Source organism: Scyliorhinus canicula, chromosome 6, assembly GCF_902713615.1.
Source record: "Scyliorhinus canicula chromosome 6, sScyCan1.1, whole genome shotgun sequence".
Lineage (NCBI taxonomy): Eukaryota > Metazoa > Chordata > Chondrichthyes > Carcharhiniformes > Scyliorhinidae > Scyliorhinus > Scyliorhinus canicula.
In genome coordinates this window covers 51,047,877-51,073,985 of record NC_052151.1, presented here as the reverse complement: position 1 = coordinate 51,073,985, position 26,109 = coordinate 51,047,877, and the positions used below count along the sequence as shown (strand labels likewise).

Genomic DNA, 26,109 nt, shown 5'->3' with positions numbered 1-26,109 from the left:
AGATGATTATTTGAATAGAAACAATGGGCAGGGTTATGCGGAAAGGTATGGAGTGGCACTAAGTTATGATGCTTGCTTGGTGTGCCAGTGCAGACATGGTGGGCCAAATGGCCTCCTGTGCCTAACAATGCTGTGATTTGTGACAGAGGCATGTATTCAGTGCAAGAAATTTGTTAAATCCATACCTCAATCGTATTGTACTGAATATAGTAATGGCTGGCAGTTCTCCCAAGATCTGTTATTGAAAAATAACCAGTCCTTGCTTCAAAACGAACCATCCTGGCTTTGTCTAGTTTTTGGCCAGCCTCAATGACTAGCTCTTGCCTGTATTTTTCCAATCCAGGGTCCATCTGAATAGGAGATAGAAGTGAACACAATTAGGACAAAAGGGTCGGGTCAGATAAAAATAAATGGCCCTTAGCAGACAATAAATACACTTTACCATTATACCTCTATCTTTGCAATTTAAACCAACAGAATAGTTTTTCTTTCCTGTACCCACATTGAGGATTAATCACTCCTGCCATTACAAAGAAATAGATTGGGATTTCATGTCAACTGAAGCATGGCTGCTGTTTTGATGAGGCACAGAGCACTGAGCCACTAAATGTGAATTCACAGTATTTCTAATACCCCTACTGCCAAACAAACAGAATAAATGCACTGGGTTCAGTCGCAATGACAGTACACATACTTGCTTATGTGGGTCTATAATAACAAAAAAAGGAATTTAAAGAACTTAAAGGAATGCTCTGATCTGTAAAGTAATTCCACAGACAAATATTTGTTTTTAGGTTGTAATTTGTACTAGATGAAGGAGGAGAAAACACAAGTACACTCTAATTTTATCTGCTTTCTACCTGGTAAGCTTTGTAATTGATCCCATAGGCTAATGGGTTTGCTCTCGTCCGCACATAAAGGTAGGTGTAGCTCAGCCATTTCACTGCTTCTTCTACATTAGTTACCGTTCCCAAGGCTATCTGGAAAGACAAATCATAAAAGGCAAAATGAATGACCATTGGGCCAAGGTTGCAAAAATTGCAGGTAATGATTCTGATGACTTTTCAAGTATACATTTGATAGCAGTTTACTTACATAACAAACATTTCATTTCTATAACCTTCATTGCTTTTGGATTTTTTGAATCCTGGAAGCTTGATATTGTGGCAATATAATTTACAGGTCAATGTTAAGCTTATATTAAAATCTGACCTTTCCTACCACACACACCATGAGCTCAACCCCATAAGGTATGTACTTCCTGGTAGTTTTTAATCATCTTCCTTTTGAAGTTATCAGACCTTGCAGCTTTTTGATCTTCCCATCAAGTTCCTTCCAATGGCCATGACTGTCCAATCATATGTCACTGGCTAGTTTGCATAAAGTTATGCTGCAAAGATTATGACCACTTGTTGGAACTGACCAGATCATGGGAGTACAAGACTTTTGAATGTAGGGTAATTGTATGGATATTGATCTGACTTCTCATCCCATTTCTTTGGACGATTCCATTGATAATGACTTTTGGTTTATATCCTTCTTGCATTGAGGCCTTGAATGCTCTGAACCATAACACCACGAGGACCTTCTTGTACAACCAGTCTACTAGAGCCTTAATTTGTCAAGTCCACCCTGCCAGTAGTTCTTTTAATCTTAGTTACATAGACATATAATCTATTGCTGTCTCAATAAATCTTGCTACCAAGGGGGGTAGCTCAAGTCGGGAAATTTCCCGTCTCCTCAGAACCATCACAGTTTGAAGTGCTCCAATACACACAACCTTTGTTTCGAGTTTGCGGAGCAGGATAGAGTTGGCCCGGTGACCCCTGAAACAGAGTTTCAGCAGCCAAGGGGATGCATGAATGCCAATTGGATGGCTGGAAGGCCTGCCTCGGTTCTCTGGGTTTTCATCCCAGTTGTGTCAGAAGATTTTAGACACTCTAGCCCTTACCCCTCATGCCTCACCTACTCCCAATGACCCCTTACCACTTCCATCAAACTCCACACTCCCCCAGCTACCCTACCGTGCTCCCTTATACTCTCTATGTCAATTGAATGTCAACTCCTACCCTCCAACTACCACCAATGGCCCCTTAAATTCTGCACACCGACTCATGCCCCTGCACGCCTATTTACCAAGTATTTCTCAAACCATATAATAACATTTGCAAGTGTGGGACTGCTGAGAAAAAAAACACACTGATTCACAAATCTCCTTTTGAAAGAAAGACTTTGGCTTCACAACTTAATAAAAAGTTAGACAGACCATTAAAGTATCAATAGCAGAGTCTTCAAACATTTTACAACTGTTGATCCTCATTGAGACATTGACAAAAAAGATCACAAAAAAAACTTGGTATGACCACTTAAAGATGCCAGTCAAACGAAACCAACAATTTACTTTTTAAAAATTTGTTCATGGCACGTGGGCTTTGCCTTGCCAGCATTTATTGCTCATTCTTAATTGCCCTTGAACGGGCAGTTAAGAGTCAACCGCATTGGTGTGGGTTTGGAGCCACATGTAGGCCAGACCAGGTAATGATGGTACATTTCCTTCCCGAAAGGACATTAGTGAACCAGATGGGTTTTCACAACAATCAACAATGGTTTCATGGTAATCAGTGGACTTTTTTTTCCAGATTTTTTTTTACTGAATTCAAATTTCACCATCTGCAGTGGCGGAATTTGAACCTGGGTCCTCAGAGCATTACTCTGGGTCTCTGGTTTACTACAGTGACAATACCACTAGGCCACCGCCTCCCCTCTAAATTTACTTCAGTTATATAAACAGAACTCCCTGCTGAGCTAATGGTTTTTTTGGTTCACACTCATAGCCAACCATGCATAATTATCCTGGATCATTGGTTATTTATATATTTGGACCATAAACATAGTTGGTGGGAGCGCAAGTTGGTATGGGCAGTATGAGGAGCCAAGGAAGTGGCTGGGAGACAGGAATAGACATTGAGAAGGCATGGGTGCATAGAAAGGGTATGGGTAAAACCTTTTGAACTTACCTTTCAAATCATTTCCGAATCCAGACATGGGCTGGGATTCTCCGACCCGGTGCCGCTCGCGTCCCGCCGCCCGCTTATCCATTCTCTGGCGGTGATTTTCGGGCGCCTGTGGGATCGCCGCCACGCCGGTCGGGGGCCGCTGACAGCGCCCCCCCCCAGTGATTCTCCCGGCCACGATGGACCGAGTGGCCGACGTGTTTGGCCGAGTCCCGCAGGCGTGGATTACTCAGCTCCCACACGAGGGGACCTGGAAGGCGAGTGTGCGGGGGGCCTTCCTGGAGAGGGGGGGGGCAGGGGGATCCGACCCGGTGGTGGGGGGGGGGGGGGGGGGGGCACGTGGCCTAGCCCGCGATTGGGGCCTACCGATCGGCAGGCAGGCTGGTTCCGTGGGGGCCTACTTTACTCCGTGCCGGGCCCTATAGGGCTCTGCCATATTGCCCGGGGGCCGGTGCAGAGAAGGGAAATACGCCAGTTGTTCCGCGCATGCGTGAACACGCGCGGGTTGTTCCGCGCCACCTGGAGCTACGGGAACCATTCCGGCGCCAAACTAGCCCCCTAGGAAGGGGAGAATTCTTCACTTTCGGGGGCCTTTGACGCCAGAGTCGTTGGCACTGGTTTTCACGCCGGCGTGGGGACATAGCCCCATTATTCGAGAATCCTGCCCATGGTTCATGACTCCTCTGAGGGGCCATGAACCACAACTACTGAGAAGCTGACTCAACCACAAAAATAGTGGGTGGCTAAGAGATGCCATTGCACGCACCAATGCCAGCCAGGTAGGAACTATAAGTTGCGGGTTCATTACCCGCACCCTTATTCTGTGCCAGTGAAAATTGGGCCATCGGGAATGGGATGGGAGTCCCAGAATTGGGTCCCACTCTCACTTTTTAAAAGCTCCGGATTCATTCTGACTCCGCTAAAATCCAGGACTGTGTGTTTAGTCAACCAACAAATGCTGTGTTCAGATTTCAAGGATTCTAGTGCCTGAATAAAGCAATTTTAAAAAGTATATTTTTTATTAGAGTTTTTCCATTTTTACAAATAATGCAACAAACCTTCAAAACTGAGACCATACAGCATAAATGCTTCTGCATACACAATTACAGAAAAAGACAGGAGAACACCAACACAATTGGTTCAGCTTAGTCATTAAACTTGGTGCTTCTGCTTATACAATTTAAAGAAAAATGAACGGATAAGTTAGAGGATGGGAGAGTAGAGGATAAAACTGTGAAAACATGGTAAAATGGTGCACACCTTCACATGTTGCAAGTTCAAGACGGTGTTCCTTAACTTATGGAAAACCTTGAAGGAGCAGGTCAGACAATACGGAACCTATATATTTGAGTTACGGGTTCTATATGTTTCGGAATGCATCTGATTTAGAACAAAGTATGTGAAGGAGCTCCGTAGGGATGCATTCTATGGTAATTTTATGTCAATTCTGAATTGAAGGATATTTATCGCTAATCCAGGAGCAATGGATGGTGCCACAAAAGTTAGGATATTATACAACCTGTTTTCATTAACATCAATAATTCTCCTATCTGGGAGCCCCAGAATTAGGAATTAAGGGTCAAATTCTAAGGCCGTATCAAATATCTTCTCAAGCTCTTTAAGTACATTAGACAAGGCCATACTCAATGTATGTCGTGTCCCTCGGTTGCCTTGCATTTCTGTCACAGCAAGGATATAGAAGCATCATAAAATGTCCATCACCTGAAGCCTGATTAGGAGTCAAGGGATATTGATTACTTGTTTTTGAAGCTTAACTGATATGTGAGCCACCTCAGCCCCATTTAAGCAAGGGTTTCAAAGTGCGCTCACAGTGAGATTTGCGCCGAGCAGGGGGAGAGGCCACATCTGGAGTGAGGCACAGACAGAGTGAGTTTTAAACTTGGGAATTTGAAACAGAGTGAGAATTGAATTGGTCACTCTTTCCCTCTTTATAAGTTTAGTCGTCCAGTTAAAAGATTAATAAGGAGCTGCCCCACCCAGATAGCTGAGGGGCAATTATCTGCCTGAAGCCCGATTACAAGTCAAGAGGTGCTGATTACTTTGCTATTGAAGCTTAAATGGTAGGAGGTAACTTCTTGGCCAAATTTAGGATTAAATAGTAAAATTAAATTCACTGTCTGTGTCCTTCACTGTTATTCGTGGCTGAGGAAAATTTTGCTCACAGTAGTCGTGAAATTTCAGTGAGTTTGAGGCTGATGTAAACTGCAATTTCTAGAGAAAGGCTTTCTTTAAATGTATAATCTCATCCAAAAGTCAGTTTCATTTTGCCTAACACTTCCCATGATGGATTTGATAGAGCTCCAAATGTGAAAACAGAGGAGGGAGAGTTGGCATTAATGCTCCATTGGCAGATTTCTTCTTCAACTGTCTTTCAGCAGTTTGGGTGTTGGAATAAAATACATTTCAAAATGGTTACTCTGGTCATATGACCTCTCTCCCTGTAGTGAGTTGGGTATTCTACAAAGCATAGTTGATTAGCTCATGTCTGGAAGGACCTTGAACCAGAGAGTGATGGTTCCCAAAATTGTGCCCTGTTTGATGCCCATAAAAGTGGTGCCATGATGCTACTGTAAGATGCAAAAGGGTACAGTTTTGACTGCTCCCTTTTCCTTTACTCATCATAGTAACATTGGAAGTCCTGGGGAAATCAGCATGAATTGCTACATAACATCTCCAAAAACATTGCTGAAAATTGCTAATTAATGAAATAGAACCATAAAATTGTACTTAGTTTAGATTCCATGATGTACTTAACACTATGAATTGTTGGATGGGATAGTGTTAGAAATTTTTACAAAAGGAAGTTAATGGAAAATGCTAACTTCCATTTGCTTGACCAAATTGGATATGTTTTTCCAATATTTCTTGCTTTTTGTTTACTGCAGATTTACAGTATGTACAATTTTAAAACAGTTTTTGTGCTTGTAAGTTATGTTGATGTGGAGATGCAACTCTAAAGGTTTTACACAGTAATTTTAATCCAGATGTATGCCCATTTTCCACCTCATGAAATGTTGTCACTTTGTTTGGGTCATCTCAGCCCAATGCAGATACTTAATTACCTCAACAATTCGAAACAATTTTATTAAGACAATGTTTTGTAACAGCAACAAAAATAAATCTGATCGCTCCTTTCAAGACAGACTTGAATTCAAAACTGTGGCCTTGTCACGTAAATATGGAAGCTTGTTGTTCCAAACAGGACAAATAACATATAACTCTCTAACAGAGAAGAAGCATTTGCACTGCAACTACAGAATCAATTCAGTAGCTTGATGGGTATCCGTGAAGACACGAGTAAAGTTAAAAATGTACCAGCATAAACTGTTGTGATCTGCAGTAAAAAAACAGGACGCGTAGCCCGGGAGTACAGGAGCTGATTGGATAGTGGTAGTTGCTATGCCTTGAACAGGCAGTGATTGAACCCAGACCCCTGTGCTGTGCTCCTGACTGAAATACGATCCCTGAGATAGTCACGACTGCTGAGCATTCAATTTAGGGTAGTGGTTGATTAGTACATGTCCTTTGAGTATGTGACTAAGAGTACGGTCAGTGCTGATAAGGAGAGACAAGGAATTTCTGGAGCAGGAGTAACCACCCTAAGAAGCAACACCCTGGGTCAGGGACTCAGAGGACATCGGAATCCACCAAGAGGGAAACTCATCACTTTGCCTCTTTATGGTTGGTATTTAGGTCCAAATCGTGAGTTTTGATACCACTTGAAACAGAGTTTTTAATACTTTTGTGTTAACTTGGTAAGGTATAGGGCAGCACAGTGGCCTAGTGGTTAGCACAGCTGCCTCATGGCGCTGAGGTCCCAGGTTCGAATCCCGGCTCTGGATCACTGTCCGTGTGGAGTTTGCACATTCTCCCCGTGTCTGCGTGGGTTTCGCCCCCACAACCCAAAAAAATGTGCAGAGTAGGTGGATTGGCTACGCTAAATTGCCCCTTAATTGGAAAAAATAATTGGGTAATCTAAATTTTTTTTTAAAAACTTGGTAAGGTATAATAAAGCAGATTATTGTAAAATAATTTGAGAGTTTGCGTGCTTTGTCCATAACGTTAGTCAATTCAAGTTTGATGTGCAACAATACAGGGTGCATAAACACATTTATAATGGAAACAAAGCTAAAATCCGAGTCAGACCCAACTGACATTGGAGCAAAGAAAAGTGAGGCTGCCTTGGTAAACCCTTCTCACTACATTTTGAAAACATGCTATGTCTTAACCTAAGATCTTGTGTGATCATTGAACAATTAAAGTGACCTTTTTCACACTCTTACAGTACACACATGACAATGTGCAAAATTCAGCTCCAACTCCATCTACAAACTTGCTGATGACATGACCGTAGTGGGTTGGATCTCAAATAATGATGAGTAAGAGAACAGGAGAGAGAGAGAGAGAGAAAACCTAATGTCAAGGTGCAACGACAACAATCTCCCCCTCAACATTAGCAAAACTAAGGAGCTGGTCATCGACTTCCCGTGTCAGCCTCCCCGAACAGGCGCTGGAATGTGGCGACTAGGGGCTTTTCACAGTAACTTCATTTGAAGCCTACTTGTGACAATAAGCGATTTTCATTTCATTTCATTTTGAATTCATTTCATTTCATTTCAGGAAGCAAAGTGTTGTGCACCCCTGTCTGAACCAATGGTGCTGTGGAGGGGATGGTTAACAGCTTCAAATTCCTGGGTGTAAACATCACCAGCAATCTATCCTGGTCCATCCACGTCGATACTACGGCCAAGAAAGCACAACAGCGCCTATATTCCCTCAGGAAACTATGGAAATTCGGCATGTCCACATTGACTCTGACAAATCTTTACAGCTGCACTATATGGAGCATCCTATCTGGCTGTATCATAGCTTGGTATGGCAACTGCTCAGCCCAAGAGTCGTGAACACAGCTCAGTTCATCACACGAACCCACCTCCCATCCAATACCTTAGGATAAAGAGCAGCATAATCAAAGACCCCTCCCACCCGGGTTATTCTCACTTCCAAACTCTCCCATGGGGCAGAAGATAAAAAAGACTGAGAATACGCAACAAGAGATTCAAAAACAGCTTCTTCTCCACTGTTACCAGACTCCTAAATGGCCTTCTTATGGACTGAAGTGATCTGTCTTCGCATCTTCTCAACTGTTGTAGCACTACACTCTGTATGGTTCACCCTATGTATTTACATTGTGTATTTATCCTATTTTTTCATGTATGGAATGATCTGCCTGGACTATACTCAAAACAATGCTTTTCACTGTACCTCGTTACACATCACAATAAATTTAAATCTACTTAATCTACTTCTAGTGCAGAATACATGCTTCTAACTTCTCATTAGTACAGAAAAGAAAACAGTGGGTTCTGAAGTGTGTATTTACTAACGCAGCTAATGTTGTAACATATCGCATGTAGCGTTTCAAAATTAATTTTAGTTTGCATGAATATAAAGTACAATTTTTGAATATTTGAATTCTCAGATTGAACACTGCAATTATAATTAAATAATTTGGATACATAACATCTCCTCTTGGAACACAATATTATGAACCCCACGACAGCATTAGAAAGTTGAATTACATCAAAAACAAGTATTTTCCCTTGTAATGAAAACATAATGCGTCTATTCGAGAATTCAGAATAAAAATGCTTGTGTTGACAAGTTATTTGATCAATTGTGTTGAGCATTTGACAGAGTAATTGCTATTGTTATGAACCCTATAAGCACCCGTGGTGCTGATCATTAAATATGCTCAGGGCAAACAAAGTAAGCAATAACTTTTACTGTCTTATATCAATATAGTTTTGGTGCCACCTTGTGGTTTTCAGTTATGTGTAGACTATGAATGTAGTGACTTGTGATTCTTTCTAGTTTTGTGCAGTAACCCAAAGATGAAGTCAAATAGCACCTTGTACTGCAAAAAATAAGATGGATTAAGTAAGAGATACTCCAAAACATCCTCAGTTAAGACCTGCAAATTCATTTCAGTCCAACTGAATTTGGGGCTTCCTGTTCTTTAATTGCCGGACCTTATTAAAACTCCTCTATTGGGGCATGATGCATGTATAGAGTTAAAGGAGGTAATTTATTTTATTAAGTGTTGCATTAAACTAAACATCTGCTGTTACATTTGCTTTCAATAATTGGCAGGATATTGACATCTAAATTCAGGCAAAAAATTGCATTCTGCTGTCAGAAGAGAAGTGAGAAGGTTAGGTGTTGAAGAAGAGAGAAGCACTTTATTAGACATTGTACAAACTAACAGAGAACATAATGCAACTATAAAATTAAAGCAATAAAATAAGTTCAGTATCCAGAATATTTCACAACTTGGGCTCTCTAAAGATATATTTGCTCTTTAATGTGATGAAAAAAAACTTGCCCAATTGTCTGTGACCAATACGAAGAACATTATTGTCATCACTGTTGTATCATACAGGAGGAATGCCCATCAGAGGCATTTCTAATCAAAAATTAAAGAAACAAGACTAGTTCTGGTGAACGATAATGGGCTGGATTCTCCACTGCCTGCCGCCAGTAGTGGAGTTCCAGATGCAGCAGAGAATCTAGCATTCGGGGAAAAAACGAGATTGGCGCCAATGCACCGGTCCTCTATTGGAGGCGGCATCGAGGTTCATATCCCACATCAGCGGGAGGAGGTAAATGGGTTAATTACATCTCATTAATGGGCTGAACACTTGATTTTCCACACACCAGTGATTCTTGGGACGGATTCACATAGGTGTGGAGTGGTGCAAGTATTACAATATTTATAAACATCAAAGAGTTAAATGGTCTTCACTTCCTCTTTTTCTAAACAGAAAGCACTTAAATGCTTTAGATGTGGTCATGAGCTGTCAATCATAGCTAGATGTTTATAACATTGCGGTTAGGCTCAAAGGAGGCTACTTGAGACCCATTCAAGTGCAAAGAGAAATGAAAATGAACAATCCAGACATCAAGCTGCCTGGAAGCTGTCAATTAAAGCCTACTAAAAGCAATTTCTCGTTGAAGTGAATAGAAGCTTTGTGGATCAAAGGATCTGAGGGGTTTAAAGCTATATGATGTGGTTTTTGGTTTTCTATGAAATTATAGCTGTTGCTTTCTGGACATATGTCTGAGGCAACAGGTGCAAGTTACAGGTCTGTGAAAAAGCAGTGTATTTTTCATTGTTTCTGCCTGGAATCTGGAAGCTCTTTAGCTTCTAGGCAGGCATGTCTGATGGGTGCGGGTGTCTCTGATATAGGGGAGGCTTCTGATGTGAGCAAGGGGCTCCAATGTAAGCGACGCCCCTCTGATGTAAGGGACGCTCATCTGATGCAAGGGACGCTCGTCTGATGCAAGGGACACTCGTCTGATGTAAGGGACGCCAGTCTGATGTAAGGGGGCCCTACGATGTAAGGGGGCCCTACGATGTAAGGGGGGATCTATGATGTAAGGGATGCCCCTCTGATGTACGGGGGGGATCTATGATGTAAGGGGGCGAGACCTATGATGTAAGGGGGGGAATCTCTGATGCAGGGGGGGAATCTCTGATGCAAGGGGGGATTCTCTGATATACGGGGGGATCTCTGATGTATGGGGGGATGTCTGATGTATGGGGGGATCTCTGATGTATATGGGGATCCTGATGTATGGGGGGAGCATCTGGTCACCCTCATGAATGTGTGTGGGTGAGTGCGACACAGCAATTCCCATGTTTGGGGGGGGGGGTTATGCCCCTACTTATTGGAGGGGGCAGTCGCTGGACCTCATTATCAGGCCACCCACTCTAAATGGTGGCCAGTTGGCGGGATTCGCAATGGAATCCCTTGTAATTCCTGTCACGCATAAAGTTGGATGGCAAGGGAGAATGAATTGCTTCTCAGCATTGCTCCTAACACCAGCGCAAATCAGAAGTGATTCAGCACCGGCAGGAGAATATCATCTCCCAAATATAGAATCTAGCTCAATTGCTCTGAAATGTTAACTCGGTTTCTCTCTCCACAGATCCTGCCTGCCTCACTAACCATTTCCAACATCCTTTGCTTTTAGACAAGAATAATTGGTAATGCAATGGTATATAGAGACTCGGGGTTGAATGACAGATTCAAGATTTGTCATAGAACCACAGAATGCTTAAAGTGCAGAAGGAGGATATTCGACTCAGACTCACAGCTGAGCTCTAGGTATTGTGCATACAAAATGAAGGAGGTTGGCCAGGCCAAGATCACTTGATGTGGATATCTTCTCTGGGCTTGGTACCTTCTTCTTGTGATGGTTGTGCCTGGGGCAATCCCACGTTAATACTAAAGATCTGTTCCGATGTTCCTTTTATACCGGTTCTGCTAGCACTGAGTCATAGGTCTCTACCCACACCTGGCCGGAGTTCTATTGTCCCATCCAGACTTAAATTTGTTAACGAGAATAAACAGGATACTCATGTTCAGCCAGGTTGATTCAATCAAGATCCATAGTCCTGAAACACACTTGTCTGATGAGCTATTAGCCAATTAATAATAATAATCTTTATTAGTGTCACAAGTAGGCTAAATTAAGACTGCAATAAAGTTTCTGTGAAAATCCCCTAGTCGCCACACTAAGATGCTTATTTGGGTATATGGAGGGGGAATTCAAAATGTCCAGTTCACTCAACAAGCACACTTTTCGGGACTTGTGGGAGGAAACCGGAGCACCTGGATGAAACCCATGCAGACACGGGGAAAATGTGCACACTATGCACAGGCAGTGACCCAAGCCTGGAATTGAACCCGGTTCCCTGGCAACAGTGCTACCGTGCCGCTTACAACCGAACAACAAAACAGAAGGAAAAGAATGAAAAATCTAGTAAAGCTTCCACTGGGCTGTAAGTATGGTGGAAGTAAAAGGGGGATGTCATTTGAAATGTAGACTAATCCACCAGCTCCATGCACCAGAAAAGGATAGGAAAAAGGAGAAGTGAGGAAAAGGAATAGAAAGAGAGCTAATGCAAAAACAATTGACAAGAGAGGGAAACGTTATTTAACTAAACGTTTGTTCATTTTATCAGACAGGCTGGCCGTTGCTTGAAAAATCTGTAATAGCTCAGCAGCTAATAAAACAACATTGACTCTTTTAGAATTTAAAAAAAATTTACAGTGCAGAAGGAGGCCATTCGGCCCATCGCGTCTGCACGGCTCTTGGAAAGTACACCCTATCCAAGCCCACACCTCCACCCTAACCCCATAACCCAGTAACCCCATCCAACACTAAGGGCAATTTTGGACACTAAGGGAAATTTAGCATGGCCGATCCACCTAATCTGCACATCTTTGGACTGTGGGAGGAAACAGGAGCACCCGGAGGAAACCCACACACACACACGGGGAGAACGTGCAGACTCCGCACAGACAGTGACCCAAGCCGGGAATCGAATCTGGGACCCTGGAGCTGTGAAGCGTTGTGCTAACCACAATGCTACCGTGCTGCCCACCTTGAAAGAAAGTTTCTTCATAATCAAAAAATCAGAATATCTGAAATGGAAAATTCCAGCTACGCACACTGCAATGATGCACTGAAGCAGCCGTAAAGCATGGACTGGGCCCATTAACAGATGGGAAATATGGTGCGAATAAGTACTGTGACCCTTTGTAAGGAGTACATATCTTATTTTTCAGAAACAGATGCAGTACAGCTAACGTAATTAAATAGGTTTTGCATAATCTCCGGCTTTTGCAATACAGCACAGCCAGTCCTACATAGCTCATACTCTCTTGTGATCTACTGCAAAAATAAAAAAGATGGGTTCAAGGCTTCAATTCCTGAGCATCAGCAAGTGAGTTTATACCTTTTCTATTAGGAACATTTTCTGGAAGTTAGACGTTTTAAAATTATAGTCCATAAAGGCATTAATTATATCCCAACAATAACTTGGTCCTTAAGCTCTTCAGGCAGTAAAATCAATTCATGGAACATAGAACGATACAGCGCAGTACAGGCCCTTCGGCCCACGATGTTGCACCGACATGGGAAGTCAAAAACTAAAGGCCATCTAACCTACACTATGCCATTATCATCCATATGCTTATCCAATAAACTTTTAAATGCCCTCAATGTTGGCGAGTTCACTACTGTTGCAGGTAGGGCATTCCACGGCCTCACCACTCTGCGTAAAAAACCTACCTCCGAGGTCTGTCCTATATCTATTACCCCTCAATTTAAGGCTATGTCCCCTCGTGCAAGCCACCTCCATCCGCAGAAGGCTCTCACTGTCCACCCTATCTAACCCTCTGATCATTTTGTATGCCTCTATTAAGTCACCTCTTAACCTTCTTCTCTCTAACGAAAACAACCTCAAGTCCATCAGCCTTTCCTCATAAGATTTTCCCTCCATACCAGGCAACATCCTGGTAAATCTCCTCTGCACCCGTTCCAAAGTTTCCACGTCCTTCCTATAATGAGGCGACCAGAACTGTACGCAATACTCCAAATACGGCCGTACCAGAGTTTTGTACAGCTGCAACATGACCTCATGGCTCCGGAACTCAATCCCTCTACCAATAAAGGCCAACACACCATAGGCCTTCTTCACAACCCTATCAACCTGGGTGGCAACTTTCAGGGATCTATGTACATGGACACCGAGATCCCTCTGCTCATCCACACTGCTAAGAATTTTACCATTAGCCAAATATTCCGCATTCCTGTTATTCTTTCCAAAGTGAATCACCTCACACTTCTCTACATTAAACTCCATTTGCCACCTCTCAGCCCAGCTCTGCAGCTTATCTATGTCCCTCTGTAACCTGCAACATCCTTCCACACTGTCTACAACTCCACCGACTTTAGTGTCATCTGCAAATTTACTCACCCAACCTTCTGTGCCCTCCTCTAGGTCATTTATAAAAATGACAAACAGCAACGGCCCCAGAACAGATCCTTGTGGTACGCCACTCGTAACTGAACTCCATTCTGAACATTTGCCATCAACCACCACCCTCTGTCTTCTTTCAACTAGCCAATTTCTGATCCACATCTCTAAATCACCCTCAATCCCCAGCCTCCGTATTTTCTGCAATAGCCGACCGTGGGGAACCTTATCAAACGCTTTACTGAAATCCATATACACCACATCAACTGCTCTACCCTCATCTACCTGTTCAGTCACCTTCTCAAAGAACTTGATAAGGTTTGTGAGGCATGACCTACCCTTCACAAAACCATGCTGACTATCCCTAATCATATTATTCCTATCTAGATGATTATAAATCGTATCTCTTATAATCCTCTCCAAGACTTTACCCACAACAGATGTGAGGCTCACCGGCCTATAGTTACCGGGGTTATCCTCCCCTTCTTGAACAAAGGGACCACATTTGCTATCCTCCAGTCCTCTGGCACTATTCCTGTAGCCAATGATGACATAAAAATCAAAGCCAAAGGCTCAGCAATCTCTTCCCTGGCTTCCCAGAGAATCCTAGGATAAATCCCATCAGGCCCCGGGGACTTATCTATTTTCACCTTGTCCAGAATTGCCAACACTTCTTCCCTACGCACCTCAATGCCATCTATTCTAATAGCCTGGGTCTCAGCATTCTCCTCCACAACATTATCTTTTTCCTGAGTGAATACTGACGAAAAGTATTCATTTAGTATCTCGGTTATCTCCTCAGCCTCCACACACAACTTCCCACCACTGTCCTTGACTGGCCCTACTCTTACCCTAGTCATTCTTTTATTCCTGACATACCTATAGAAAGCTTTTGGGTTTTCCTTGATCCTACCTGCCAAAGACTTCTCATGTCCCCTCCTTGCTCGTCTTAGCTGTCTCTTTAGATCTTTCCTCGCTTCCTTGTAACTATCAAGCGCCCCAACTGAAACTTCACGCCTCATCTTCACATAGGCCTCCTTCTTCCTCTTAACAAGAGATTCCACTTCTTTGGTAAACCACGGTTCCCTCGCAATAGCTGTTCCTTGAACAAGCCCCACATATCCAGTGTGCCCAACCCTTGCAGCCTACTTCTCCAACCTACACATCCTAAGTCATGTGTAATGGCATCATAATTGCCCTTCCCCCAGCTATAACTCTTGCCCTGCGGGGTATACTTATCCCTTTCCAACACTAACGTAAAGGTCACCGAATTGTGGTCACTGTTTCCTGTTTCCAAAGTGCTCACCTACCTCCAGATCTAACACCTGGCCTGGTTCATTACCCAATTCATAGTCAGAAAATATGTAGATACTCTGTGCAATATTTTTTTGAAAATTTGATTCAAGAACCATCAACTGAGAAAGGGAATTAACCACCAGTGATTGTTTACATTACCCTCGAGGACCACGGAGACTCTGCACCGACAGCTTGGGTCACTGTCTGCATGGAGCCTGCACACAGAGTTCTCAACGTGGTGTGTGTGGGTTTCCTCCGGGTGCTCCGGTTTCCTCCCACAGTCCAAAGATGTGCAGGTTAGGCAGATTGGCCATTCAAAATTGCCCTCAAGTGTCCAAAATTGCCCTTGGTGCTGGGTGGGGTTACTGGGTTATGGGATAGGGTGGAGGTGTGAGCCGGTGCAGACCCAATGGGCCGAATGGCCTCCTTCTGAACTGTAAATTCTATGAAATCTATGAGTTGTTCATATGTGGCATTGTTGTGTCCACAAAGTTTAGTCTGCAGGTCGTTTTTCAATAAAAGTTTTACTCAACTAACTTTTATTTAATTGAAAAAAGAGCATGATGGGATAAGGCTCATTGGATAAATGTCAAGATTGCAGAAAAGGCATATATTTCAGGAAATATATGTTTCATTGCTGTTTTAAAATGCTGAAAAGTTATTAAAGCAAAAAGTGGTGAGGAGTGCCATAGTTCGCAGGCCCTGGAAAAGAATCAAGGCTATGGGCCAAGAACTGGTAAATGGGGTTAGGTAGACAGGTCATGCCTGTTTTTCATGCGTAGGTGCAGACTCGATGGGCCAAAGGCCCTCTTCTGTGCTGTATTATTCTGTGATTCTGAGTAGATTGTGATTGTATAATTTTTCTTTTTTTTTCACTTTTTCATGTCTCAATTTCACAACATGCAAGAAGTACTTGCTTTGTTCAGAAACAGTATATGATTTCTTTTCATTCTTTCCTGGGATATGAATATCATTGGTAAGGCCAGTAATTGATATCCATCCTTCACTGTCCTTGAGGCGATGGTGAGCCACCTTCTTAAACCGTTTCTGTCCATTCAGTGGAAATACACCCATCGTGCGATTATGAAAGTTGTCGTGGCCAATTATCTCAGCCTCATGACATCACTGCAGGAGTGGTGTTCAAAATGCCAACCATCTTCAGATGCTTCAGCCAATGGTTTTCACACCAACATAAGATTAGAATGCACAATGTTCAATGCCATCTGTAACTTCTTGGACACTGATGCAGTCTGCCAATTCAAAAACATTTACTAACATTTCAGCTTGGGCTGATAGTACCAAGTAACCTCACACCACAAAAGTACCATATACCGGCACAGTAGCACAGTGGTTAGCACAGTTGCTTCACAGCTCCAGGGTCCCAGGTTTGATTGGGTCATTGTGTGTGCGGAGTCTGCAAGTTCTCCCCGTGTCTGCGTGGATTTCCTCCGGGTGCTCCGGTTTCCTCCCACAGCCCAAAGATGTGCAGGTTAGCAGGAATGGTCATGCTAAATTGCCCTTGGGTGTTGAATGGGGTTACTTGGTTACGGGGATAGGGTGGAGGTGTGGGCTTAAGTGGGGTGCTTTTCCCAAGGGCCGGTAAAGATTCAATGGGCTGAATGGCCTCCTTGTGCACTGTAAATTCTATGATCTATGAATAAGAGAGAATCTAATAAACGCCTCATGGCATTCAATGACATTACTATCGCTGACTCCCTCTCTAACAACATCCGAAGGGTTACCATTGACCCGAAATTAACTCGACCAGCTAAAAAACACTGTGGCTATAAGAGCAAATCAGAGGCTGGGAATTCTACAGTGTGTAACTCACTTCCTGACTCCCCAAAGCATTCCCACTACCTGCATTGCACAAGTCAGGAGCATGACGGAATATTCTCCATTTTCCTGGATGAGTGTGGCTCACTACTCAAGAAGCTGTCACTGGGCGACTGAACCAGAGGCCTAGAGTAGGGCTCTGGGGACCCAGGTTCAAACCCCCCATGGTAAATGGTGAAATTTGAATTCAATAAAAATCTGGAATTAAAAGTCGAGTGATGACCATGAAACAATTGTCGCTTGTTGTAAAAACTCATCTGGTTCACTAACGTCCTTCAGGGAAGGAAATCTGCCATCCTTATCTGGTCTTGCCTTCATGTGACTCCAGACCCACAGCAATGTGGTTGACCCGTAACTGCCCCGTGAGGGGCAATTAGGGATGGACACCAAATGCTGGCACAGCCTGCGACGCTCACGTCCCATGAATGAATAAAAAAATGATGCTGCCATCATAGTTAATGAGCTATCGAAGTAGCAATATGATTAGAAAATGAGATAAGAATTGCATGATACATTCTCATCACGAACAACAATAACTCCCATTAGTTAAACTAGTTATAAGGAAACTGTAGGAGGACTACAGGCAACTGTGAGCTACCTATTTATGTGGTAGCTGCTATGCTTTAATATTATTAGGCAAGGTTTATGGAGAGCATTGTGAAATAACTTTAAAAAGTGGAAGTGATGATATTTGAGAATTGCCATTGATCATATAACTCTATATTGTCTCACAAAGATAGATTAAAACCTAGTTTAGTGGAACAAAGAATGTGGATATGCATGAAAAACTGAAAAAAGCACTTTTCTGAATAATCAAAGAACTAACCAAGCTTCAGAGCTCTTACCTCTGCATTTAGATTGTCTGCCAAACGATCCAGAAACTGGCTTTCAATTGGGTTCTGCTGAGTCAGTAGAGTTAAGTAATGACTCAGTTTGTCATGAGCAGTGATGATTGTGCCTTCACCAAATTTGTCAAACTGTGGTCGTCCAGCTCTGCCAAAAATCTGCATCACATCTAAAATTCCAAGGTCAACAAAGGAGCCCCTCTTTGCATCATATATTTGGGTGCCCTGTGGAAGAACCATGCAAAGACATTACAAACAACATGATAAATTTGCACAATTGACATTTACACAAATGTTTGTTTCCATAAAATAATTGAGCTTTCTATCAATACATCTTGAAAAAAAATAAGTCTATTACAAAAGATTGTGTTATAACTCATAACATCCATTCATTTTTGTTTTCTGCTTGTTTCTGTTTTATTGAATAATTTCCATGATAGCAAGTGCTCATGGCACAACTGATCCAACTCACTGTGAATGATTTTCTAAGGTCAATGGGGTTAGGTGAATTAAAATTATCAACCAGGAGTGTCTCAATTATCATTTCAACTTCGTCATCCATTCAATACCCCTGAGTCATGTTCATAACCATTTCGAGCTCCAACCTCAATGAGGAGGAGAAAGGAGTGATTGAAACACAAAGCTTAAAATTAATCATAATTCAAAGATTTGTTTGATAAGGGATATTTGACAGTAAGACTCTCTCTTTAAAATCTGATAATACAGAATAATTTATGGTTTAAGGATAGGTTACATACACATGCGCACTTATTACTGGGTTTTTAACCAATTTGTGAGTTGTAGGTTTAGCCCCTGAACAAGCTATAATAGGAATTTCGGGCGGGATTCCCCGTCTCTGGCGCGGCGTGCCCCCCGCCGGCAGCGGGATCCTTCGTCCCGGCAGCTGGCCAATAAGGTTTCCAGATGTGGCCACCCCCACGCCTTCAAGAAACACATGGGCATGAGTGTGCTGCCGGCAAAGCGGAGGATCCGCCGGCGGAGAATCCCACCCTTCATCTTTGTGATGAATGTAAGTCCTTTTTCTGTGTTACCAAAAAGTTTCTTTTAGATTCCACGATTCCAAGAAGAAAAAAATAAAAATGGTGAAAGCCAGCATAAATATTAAAACTTCATTTAATAAATCAGAATTTGAAGAGCTTATTAAAGAACTAATAAAACTAATTGAATCAAGAATTGCAAGTGTGGACTATTCACCAGTGATATCCTCCACCTAAATTTTCTAATTTTGTACGCTCTACATTTTATATATATTCAATAAGAGTCATACACTGCGAAGATACAGTGAAATGTAATTATAATCGCAGCTGTGTTAGTCTACTGGTGACGCACATTGGTATTGCAATACAGCCTGTGGCCTTAAGTTACTTGTGCAGCCGACAAATGCCCATTACATGTTTTATTAAAATAAATTGTAAGAACATGTCCCACGGCACTTTCAGAGATGTAATCAGACAAATGGATTGCAAGTCGAAGAAGAAGCTATTATATTAGGTGAGGTAATCAAACGTTCGGTTAAAAATGTGGCTTCAAGGAGCAGACGGAAAAACAGGGATTCCGGAAGGAAATTCTAAATTGTGAAATTAGACAGTTGAAGTCATGCTCGTGAATGGTGTGGCGAAGGTCCAACAACCAATGTCAGTAAAATAGTATTTTCCGGAAAGAGTGTGCAGCTGGATGAGAGTATGGAGATAGCTAAAGAGCCATTAAATGAATTAAGCATGAGGATGACAATTTTAAATTGGAAGCCCTGGCAGCATAGAGAAAACTTATTTCTTCAAAGGCAGGAATAATAGGTGAACAGGACTTGATCTGGGAGTTTTAGATGAGCTGAATTTTACAGATGGGAAGCCAGATAGCAGAACACAGATAGTTGCCTCTGCAGGTGACCATTATATAAAAACTGTTTCAGCAGCAGATGTGGAGGAGGTGAATGATGTCATGTCTATCAATGAAAGGGACTTATTACTGAATGCAATTCCTTTTTAAGAAAAGCAGGTTTCAGGTAGATGAGAATGTCCAAATCTCATTAGGTTCTTAAAGTCTCTGGGCCATTTGTGGCGGATTAACCTCCGTATTGACATAGCTGTGCTTAAATTCTGAAGTGTCTGTCTTGCCGAACCTTCCTGAATCAGACCGAGTGCGATTCCAGCAGCGCAGAGTGTCAGCTCCAGCGTTGAAATGTAAAAGAAGCGGAGGGAAGGCAGACATGCCGCCTTTTTATGGCACTAGCTGCAGTAAGGCAGGAGGGTTTAAATGTCCCATGGAAAATAACAGACCGGTGAGAAGGAAAGTGTCCAAGTTAAGTGAATGGGATGTGGGTGTGGGGATTCGGACATCAGGGGCTGGGGGGGTAGGGTGTGTGCTGTTGGCAGTGTATGACATCCTGGTTAGGGGTATGTGCGAGTGAATCGCACATTGTGGGCGGGGGTTGAACATTATGGGGTAATCGGACATCAGGATCGGGAGTGGTGGGGGCAGTAGAGTCAGACATTGGTTGAGGGGGGTCAGCTCAAGGGGATGGTGGTGAATTCTATGCAGGTGGAGAATACCATGGAGCATGGAGTGCTTTGTTTTCATAAATTTAGAGTACCCAATTCATTTTTTCCAATTAAGGGGCAATTTAGCGTGGCCAATCCACCTACCCTGCACATCTTTGGGTTGTGGGGGCGAAACCCATGCAAACGCTGGGAGAATGTGCAAACTCCACATGGATAGTGACCCAGAGCCGGGATCGAACCTGGGACCTCGGCACAGTGAGGCAGCAGGGCTAATCCACTGTGCCACCATGCTGCGAGAATGGAGTGCTTTGTTGGGGCATGGGCCTCAGTCTAGGTCTTCAAAATAGTTACGTTGGAGTTAGAAGTGCTTTTATTTCTTCTAACTCTTCCAGAGTAACTGAGTGTAAAACTGGCAGAACTATCTGAAGTTAGTAATTTTAAATAGCTTTGTTGGATGGTTCCCAGTGCTGCACAATTGTCCACAGAGCTTCTGGATGGGTAAAGCCTTATCTTGCAACCTCCGCAGGGAATTTCCCAACGCTTCTTTGGGGTATACCTCAAATCCAATTCTGGGGAATCAAGACATTACAGGCCCGTTTCTGGTACAAACTTGGACCTGTTGTATTTACCGTTGTGGGTATAAAGGCCTCCATACCATTCTGAGCACGTTGTTATTATAGGATTTGCTTGTCCAGCTAGCTGCCGACTTGCAAGATAGTATAATCCAGGTGTACATGAATTATGCTACCCTGACCTGGACTGGGTATTTGCATTATCTCACATGCTCAGAAGAGGAAGGTCTGCTGGACCGCAAACCTGCCAATCAGATCAGCAACAATTTAATAGGTATCAAGTGTTTATCCATTATGAAGACATAATGGCAAACCGATTATCCATTTGCAATGCTTGAGGGTGAACTTTGTTAGCATCTTAAAGAAATATCATTTTTGATCATTTCTTTCTAAAACTGCAATCCATAGAGCCATAGAAAGGTTACAGCACCGAAGGAGGCCATTCAGCCCATCTTGGCCAAGCTGACCCAAAGGCACCAGATGCCTTTTCTAATCCCACCTTCTTGCACACGGCCCATAGCCCTGTAATTTACAGCATTTAAGGTGCAGATCCGATTACCTTTTAAAAGAGTTTAGGGTCTCCGCCTTGACTGCCAACTTGGCAGTGAATTGCCGATACCCATGACTCTGTGCAAAAATATTCTTCCTCGTGTTCCCTCTACACCTTCTACTTTTGCTGAACCAATGAGCATGATTCTCCAGAAAGATTTCTAAGTGTGGTAGCGAGCAGGAACTACTGTGAGCTTCCTTGCCTCAGCCTGGCGAGGCCAGCAACGCTATTTAACGTTAATTGGTCCACTTAATGAGGCCTCACGGGATTCACACCATAAATGGGCAGCAGGGTAGCATGGTGGTTAGCATAAATGCTTCACAGCTCCAGGGTCCCAGGTTCGATTCCCGGCTGGGTCACTGTCTGTGTGGAGTCTGCACGTCCTCCCCCTGTGTGCGTGGGTTTCCTCCGGGTGCTCCGGTTTCCTCCCACAGTCCAAAGATGTGCGGGTTAGGTGGATTGGCTATGCTAAATTGCCCGTAGTGTCCTAACAAAAGTAAGGTTTAGGGGGGGGGGGGGTTGTTGGGTTACTGGTATAGGGTGGATACGTGGGTTTGAGTAGGGTGATCATGGCTCGGCACAACATTGAGGGCCGAAGGGCCTGTTCTGTGCTGTACTGTTCTATGTTCTATGAAGGCTCGCCAGCCGATTTGCTGGAATTGAGCTCGCCAGCTCTCTTCCCCCCCACCCCCAACAAGGTTGAGCAGCACTTTCACAATCAACTCCACTCAGCTCGCAACCATGGCCCTGAGACAGCCATCACCAAGGTTTAGAGACACACAACTGGGAAGGCTCCTAAATGTGGTGGAGGCCAGGAGGCATGTCCTGTTCCGCAGAAGGTCCCGGAGAGTGAGCCACAGGGCAGCCAATGCTGCCTGGGTCAAAGTGGCAGCGGCTGTCAGCTCGGGTAGCGTGGCCAGGAGGACTAGTCTCCAGAGCAGAGGGGTGCCAGACAGAAGAATCCTAACGATCTTCAAGGAACAGGCCCTAGAGATGACAGGGATGGCTGAGGACAGAGCGGTCACGAATGCGGCGATCAGTGTACAAAGCACAAAGGCAGCATATCAGGTGCCCCTGCGTTCATTGCCTGTGAGTGAAGATAGGTATTCACCTCCTCAGCCCCCCCACAGCAGCCCATCTGCCAGGTTCATGCTGGACTTTTTTAAAACTTTGCTTTTCCTGTAATTCGAAGTCAAGTTCTACAGCACTACCTGATCTGAATCTGATCTACCTGACCCAACTCCTGGGATCCCATCCGCCTGCCACACTAGTTTAAATATTCTCCAACAGAACAAGCAAAAGCCCCCGCAAGGATATTGGTCACAGCTCTGCCTGGGTGGAATCGGTCTGGTTTATACAGGTCCCACCTTCCCCAGAAAGGGACCCAGTGCCTCAAGAATCTGAATCCTTCCTGGCTAAAACCATCTCTCCAGCACAGGTTAATTTGTCTTATCCTTATTCCTGCTCTCGCTAGCATGTGGAACTGGGAGTAATCCTAAGATTACTACATTCGATGTCCTGCATTTTAATTTATCCCCTAACTTCCTGTGCTCAGCTTGCAGGTCCTCATCCCTTAGTTTACCCATGTCATTGGTACGAATGTGGACCATGACTATTGGCTGTTTACCTTCCCTCGCCAGAATGCCCTGCAGCCAATCACTGCACTGAATTTCAAAATAGAACGTTTAAAATTACATTTTCCCACGAATCTTGTCGGAGGAATAATGGTCAAAAGATCCAGAAAATTGCCCATTTTATATGTATGCACTGTGCTGCCAGTCTGTGGACAACTTCTTAATGAGTTGGTGGTGCCAATTTCCCATGTGCTGCTCCCCCTGCCCACTATTAGCCAGACACGACAGAAAATATTAAATCCTTCTCACTTCAGCTTCCACCATGCCTTGTTCAATTCAGCTGATCGGCACACCCCATTAAGTTCTAAAAACCCATCTTACTAACAAAGGCGCCATGAGTGATTGTATGTCTGACAACAGTTCTTAAACTCACAAAATAATCAGATTCCAAAATGAAGCAGGGGACAAATTGTTAAAGATATATAACAAAATAAAGAATTCTAGATCTTAGATATTGAGTGATTAATGAGGTAATGCTAACTCTATACAAACCCTCATTTAGGATGCAGTCAGATTATTGAGTGCAAATTTGGGTGCCACACTTTTAGAGATATGTTGTTACGACACCAAGTGTGTGGTTAATTCATCCCGAAGTCACAACACAAGTTAAGTAATAAATAATTCTTGATAAAAATACCCAAGTCTTTGGCTCTTAGCTGCCTAATAATTACAGTCACCAGGTTTGTAAATTGGAACAATTACTGTATATTTATAATAAGAATAATGATGGAAAATGTAGTAAATATAGCTGGGTAATAAGATAACTTATTACCCCTCTTTACTATCCCACCCTCTCTCACTCATACACACACACACACACAAGACAAACAAACACAGGAAGGGGGGAGGGATGCAATTAATAAGGATTAAGGGCAAAAGATAAGAGTCTTTGCTTCCAATGGAAGTTTTTTGGCACACTTTGCTCACAGCACACTCGCTTATTAAAATCTCTGGTGAACAGCTGGTAATGGTCTTCTTTGCAGAATTATTCATTCGAGTCAAAAGATGTGTAGGTTAGGTGGATTGGCCATGCTAAATTGTTCCTTAGTGTCCAAAAAGATTAGGTAAGATTACGGGGATAGGACAGAGTGTGGGCTTAAATCGGGTGCTCGTTCCAAGGACCAGTGCAGGCTCGATGGGTCATATGGCCTCCTTCTTCATTGTAAATTCTATGATTCCATGAAGAAAGAAAATTCAGTGCTTAGTGGCAGCAGGCTTTCTGGAGGCGCCTTATTTCTTATCAAACTGGGCTTCCGTTTGAGGTTCACATTCTGGCCATTATGTTTCTGTATAGACACTTTATTCCACATCTAACATTGCCTTCAGTTCTTGATTTAACTTCAAACCTTTGCAGTCCCAAGAGGATGACACCCAGTCTTGTTGGAAAGAGAGTCAGCCCTTACAGTGGCTTTCTGAAGCAAGTTTAGCTGGATCTTTAGGTAGAGGGTTAATTGGAATGCTCCATCAAAGCCTCAGAATCGAAAGTGAAACCAAAATGGAATCAGATCCAATCACTTCCTGCTGTCGGGCAGAGCACAGCCCGTTGGGCCAATTCATTGGCCAACAGCCAAATCAATCAAACCGAGTCATCAAGCATGTCAGCTAGGCTGCAACCACCAGCCTAAAACAGCACAGCCTTCTGGTTCCTTCTGTTTGAATTAAAAGTACAGACTGCTTTGCCTTAAAAGTCACAGGTCCATTAAACATGGATCATAATTGTTACAGCAAAAATATAAGAAAGGGGAAATAAGAGAATAAACAGGAAATAAAGAAGAAGAGCCCTAACAATGTGGAGAGGGCGCAGAAGCAATTCTCTAAACTATATTAGATGAGGGTTTTTAATCATATTAAAAAAGATATTAGAAAAACTTTTAATTAGAATTAATAAGATGAGGATGTGACCTGATTAGGTAAAATGGGAAAAATTCATTCTATTGGGACAGTGTGACGTTAACTAGAAGCTGTAAATTTAAGAACATGACCAAACATATGAGGGAGAAGTGAGAAGCTTGATTAATTGTTTTAAAACAACATGGCTCCAGACCGCATTGCAGCTTTGATACAAACATGGATAAAAGAGCCAAGTTCCAGAGATGAGTGATTTCCCTTGACTTCAATGCAGCATTTGACGGAGTACGACATCAAGGAGCCACAGCAAAACTGGAGTCAATGGGAATCTGGGGTAAACTCTCCACGGGTTGGAGTCATACCTTGCACAAAAAAATATGGTTGTGGTTATTGGGACCAATCATCACAGCACCAGGACATCACTGCAGAGGTTCCTCAGGACATTGTCCCTGTTCCAGGCACAGCCATCTTCAGCTACTTCATCAATTCAGAAATGGGGAATGTTCAAGTGCTGTTCGCAAGATCTGACAATAATCAGGTTTGGACTGCTAAGCGGCAAGTAACATCAGATAATGGGAGAATCCAACCATTGATGTTTAATCTGTAAAAGTGTATAGAGAGAAAAGACAGAGGAACCGAATTGATGCTCCTCTCTTTGAAAGCTATGAGCTGGGTTGTGAAGTTCAATGATTCCGAAAGGTCACACCAAGAGTTACTACCTCCCCTCTCTACTCCAGCGGCAGATTTACCTACAACATTACAGTAAAGAAGATCAAGGGCGGGATTCTCCCCTACCCGGCAGGGCGGGGGGTCCCGGCGGGATGGAGTGACGTGAACCACTCTGGCATCGGGCCGCCCCAAAGGTGCAGAAGTCTCCGCACCTTTAGGGGCTAAGTCCTAACATTGAGGGGCTAGGCCTGCGCCGGAGTGGTTGGCGCGCCACCGGCATCGGCCTTTGGCGCCACACCAGCCGGGGCCATAGGGACTTCGCCGGCCGGCAGAAGTCCGCGCATGCGCCGGAGCGTCAGCAGTTGCTGACGTCATCCTCGCGCATGCGCTGGGGAGGGGGTCACTTCCGCCTCCGCGGATGGGCGAGCTAATGGGGCTAAAGGTAGACAAGTCTCCTGGCCCTGATGGAATGCA

At 43.4% G+C, this 26,109-nt stretch overlaps 1 protein-coding gene across 3 annotated transcripts in view; it reads right to left on the bottom strand.

The window, feature by feature from the left end:
- The window catches only part of ascc3 (activating signal cointegrator 1 complex subunit 3), a 661,661-nt gene that overhangs the window by 280,030 nt on the left and 355,522 nt on the right, over window positions 1-26,109 (bottom strand). For all 3 annotated transcript variants that reach the window (XM_038799272.1, XM_038799274.1, XM_038799273.1), the window contains exons 16-18: window positions 17,844-18,068; window positions 861-980; window positions 186-350 (exon numbers count right to left, since the gene is read on the bottom strand). In XM_038799272.1, coding sequence (XP_038655200.1) covers window positions 186-350; window positions 861-980; window positions 17,844-18,068 — 510 coding nt within the window. The remainder of the gene's footprint in view (window positions 1-185; window positions 351-860; window positions 981-17,843; window positions 18,069-26,109) is intronic.